We start from the raw sequence: 4004 nt of genomic DNA on the forward strand, positions 1-4004 counted from the left end.
TAAATTCTACAATAGGAGATGCAGTTGTTGTTGTGATCAACCTCTCGAGCATTCACAATGAAACACTTATTAAATTAGATTTAAAGATTAAATTAGTTAAGAAGTTGAAAATGTGAAGATAAAACAAATCTTTATTCAATGAAGACAAATACAATAGCTATTAGAATAAAAGCTTCAATAACCTAAGCTATTATGGTATCGGAATGAATATCCATTTACAAAATTGAAAGAATTACATTGTAGATAGCATTCGTAATACTGTACTTATCTCTTTATTTTAAAAATGTCGGATAATATTTACATACCTATTGACAAAGTAGCAGAATTGTTGTGAAATACTGATATCATTGACACACATAGATGTTAACAAAGTCAAACCGCATATGATGAAAACCAAATGTCAAAGCCAAAAACAACCACCTGTGACAATCATCACAGAAACAAATCAAGAATCAATAGACATTACATATGTTGTTTCACCACAAGTACCACAAACAGAATCAGACAACACAGTACAACAACAACTCTTTCAGAAAACAAATTATGTGTAAGTGAATGAATCTATTCCGACCCAACAGATTCAGATTCTACTTTTGAGCCTTAATAATTAACCAAGTTACCCTTTCAAATATGCACTACTATTCAATTCGTTTGAATGAATAAATTGGTATGGCAACAGAGAATAGTCAATCTCAACTAAAGGCAGGCACTGTGGGGTAACTTATCAATTTGGTTGATTGATCGCAGCTCACAGCACCTACAGCACTTGAGCTCCCATTTTTTGGCATCTGCTAAGTAGTAATTTAGTAGAATATCGTAATGCAACCTATACTTGATAAAGCATAAACTGTAAGGCTATTAAATATGTCAATCATCAGGGAGTTGCAGTATGAAATTCCTACCTGCCACGATTCCCAAGTAAGCATAGAACAAAGGAGTCAGACTGAACCAACAATAACAAAGATAAAATCCATTAAAAAGGCTGATCATAAAGCAATGATAAAAGACTGTTAGCATCAGCTTTGGATAAACCTTTTTCTGCTATTAGCTGAAGCTTTGGGCACTTGCACGGATAGCGAGGCAAACACCTAAAATGCAAAGGAATGCATACAGGATGAAAATTAGTAGGAATGAATAACCAGAGAAGATTCAAATTTAAACAAACAAAAAAAAATCCAGTAAGCAAAATGCATGATAAACCTAACGTCCAAACTGGAACCAACTTAAACTTTCAAGTTTTGAATTCAGACAAAACAGTATTAATGTATTAGTACAGCAAACCTGGATAGAATCCAATTCAAGTTGCCGAAATTTATTTCCAACGCCTTTAGTGTATTCCCGTAGCGTTGTACCTCTAGAAAGTATGTTTTCAACAACCTTTTCGTATTCGTACAAAGAAGGCAAATATAGACGGAATATCAGTGTTGTCAGTGTTTGCAGACATCAATTTGAAACCAAAGGATCATTTAAAGGACAAGTAATTGCAAGCCAATAATTTTCCCAGTAGCGATTCTTCCATGCAACAATTAGCTCCTAGCACGTCGTAGTCAATTTGATTAGCAAAAACAAAGTGAATACTTCAATCTCCAAGGAACACTCGGCTCTTACAGATATGAAACCACTAATATATGTTACACATTTGTATTTGACAAAGAATATTTATCCATTCTGATGGGTTAGAAGGGACATTTGCATGTTCTATTGAATTCATGACAGACCCACATAAAAGAGATTTATAAAATTTATAACCAAGATAATAGTAATCAGAGGACCAAGAGAAAAGATTTACAACTTCAAGACGACCTAAGTATCAATAATAAGTATCTACCTTGGGGAGATAGATCGATATTTCAGAAATACCCTCGGCTCAAGCAACACATAACACGAGTATACGACAATACATGGGTGCGTGCAAGCTTGCCTGAACATCACGGTTATAAAATAACAGCGTATAAACTAAAATAAAGTCGGTATTACCCCATCTCCATATTAGGCTCTGGCAAATGCCAATGCTATTTCTTAATTTTCAAAATATTTACGAAACTTGTCACTGCAGAATGAAAGTTTCATTTACCATAACTATCAAATCCAGTAGCTGTGACAGAGGAAAAACAGACTAACCACGGCAGATTGTCACCCTTTTCCCTTTTAAGAAGGTAAAGAACCCCATTTTGTAGGCTTGATAAACACACAAAGAGAGAGTTCAGCAGATGGTACATGATTTGCAAAAGAATGAGAGCAGAACATGCTTTTGCGCTATTCGATATTCACCTGTAGACATAGCTTCACATCAACAATGAGATCTAAAATTTGAAACCCCCTGCATAAGATAAAGCTTGGACAAATTAATTATATAAGAAAAGTACGTGTTTCTTTAATTTAATACTTTGATTTCAATTCAGCATAAATGCAACAACAAAATGTATTCAAGTTTGTAAAACAAGACAATAATTAGGATTAATTAATTTGATTTGATCGATTGAAAAAGTTATTCTTTTAACTTTCTATTCATAATTTCTTTATGTTACCCGCTAACTCCTCCCCCGTTTGCAAACGAATCAACAAAAACATTCACAAAATTCATCAATCATAAAGCTAAAAATCATCAAGATATTTTTTCTACAAGGTTTAAATTGTATAGTAATTAACTTTGATTAAGTGATAAAAGCTTAGGTACAAATACATTTCACCATTAATAAGCAATAAAATAAGTTGAAAACATATATTGTATTTTAATTAACTTTGAAAAGGCGAACCTGGTGTAAGAACAAACAAGCAGTGTCAAAAGTTATGGCTTCAGGAATTCATGAAAATAGTAAATTTTGAACTGTCCGTATTACCAATGTTTCCTTCCGGTGATTCATCGATTGTATCCCTTGGACCCATCACCACTCAAATGTGTAAGAAAATTACTCAATTACTATACAAACAGTCAAACACAAACAAACAAAAATTGATTATGTTATGAAACTCTAGCTCAAACTTGCTCTTTCTCATAAGAAGAGAAGATCAGCATCCCTCTGGTTGACCACCTCCAATCTCGCAAAATCAATTTTGTTTGCAGGAAGATTCACGGTGGCAGGGTCAAATCCTTGGTACAAGTAAACTTTCTTGGGCTTAATTTCTTTGCTTCCGTATTCCATAACATGAGACCAAACATTATAGTTGTTGAAGTTGGAAGTTCTTTCTTTCACCTACAACGACAATATAGCATTCAATGATAAGATGACGACTCAAGATATCTTGCTCAGACTCTTCAATAATGCGACCTGGTGCGTCCATGTATCCTCCAAAAATAGTGTTTTTTTGAAGGATCTGAGACAAGTGAGGCGACATATTTGAACCTTTCGAGCAACATGGCACACGAGAATATATTAGAGGTGCCAAATGAACAATTTGGTTCATCACCTTCTCGTACTGCTGCTTTATTGTTTCCTTGTTCAGGTTATGAGACTCGCTGGAACCAAGTTAGACATTGAGTAATCATCAGTAAACCAGGGCCAAAACTAAATAAGAAATCAAATTTATTTTTTTAAGAAAATCAAATTTATTTTTTAAAAAAATTATGTACTTCCTGAGAAGTTCACTTTCTTAAACTTTTTAGATGAAAATTTATGAAGTTATCCATCTAATTATTAATTCTTTTGAACTTCAAGGATAAATTAAAACAACTGACTTACAACCAATAGCTTAATATTTTCTAGTATCACGTGGACAAATAATATGTTCTAGTATCACATGGACAAATTGGTTTCACAACTATAGTTTCCAAATGTTACTACTTATCAATCAAACAATTGTTTACTTTGCATTACCTGACCTCCATCCATGCAACACTATACAAGTCTCCCAAACATGTGAGATATTCTGATGGAGGTGGAGGATCCATTCCTGGGCAATACGTCCCCCAACTGCTTTCTTCAGTATTTGATGCTGTTGTCACATAAACGTTCAAGCTTTTAGGCATTATACCCTCAAAGACACTACCTGCCTCACAAGCTTCA

The 4004-nt window shown here is 33.9% G+C and overlaps 1 protein-coding gene across 1 annotated transcript; it reads right to left on the reverse strand.

Annotated features, from left to right (window-relative positions):
* Nucleotides 1-2751: 2751 nt before the first annotated feature.
* On the reverse strand, nt 2752-3998 carry LOC107857619 (vacuolar-processing enzyme beta-isozyme). The gene is made up of 3 exons (XM_016702464.2): nt 3816-3998; nt 3409-3457; nt 2752-3194 (listed from the first exon to the last, which is right to left on the reverse strand). The coding sequence occupies exons 1-3, from the start codon at nt 3965-3967 to the stop codon at nt 2994-2996; spliced, it is 402 nt and encodes a 133-aa protein (XP_016557950.1). The 5' UTR covers nt 3968-3998; the 3' UTR covers nt 2752-2993.
* Nucleotides 3999-4004: the final 6 nt, after the last annotated feature.

This window comes from Capsicum annuum, chromosome 2 (genome assembly GCF_002878395.1).
Source record: "Capsicum annuum cultivar UCD-10X-F1 chromosome 2, UCD10Xv1.1, whole genome shotgun sequence".
NCBI classification, from domain to species: Eukaryota; Viridiplantae; Streptophyta; class Magnoliopsida; order Solanales; family Solanaceae; genus Capsicum; species Capsicum annuum.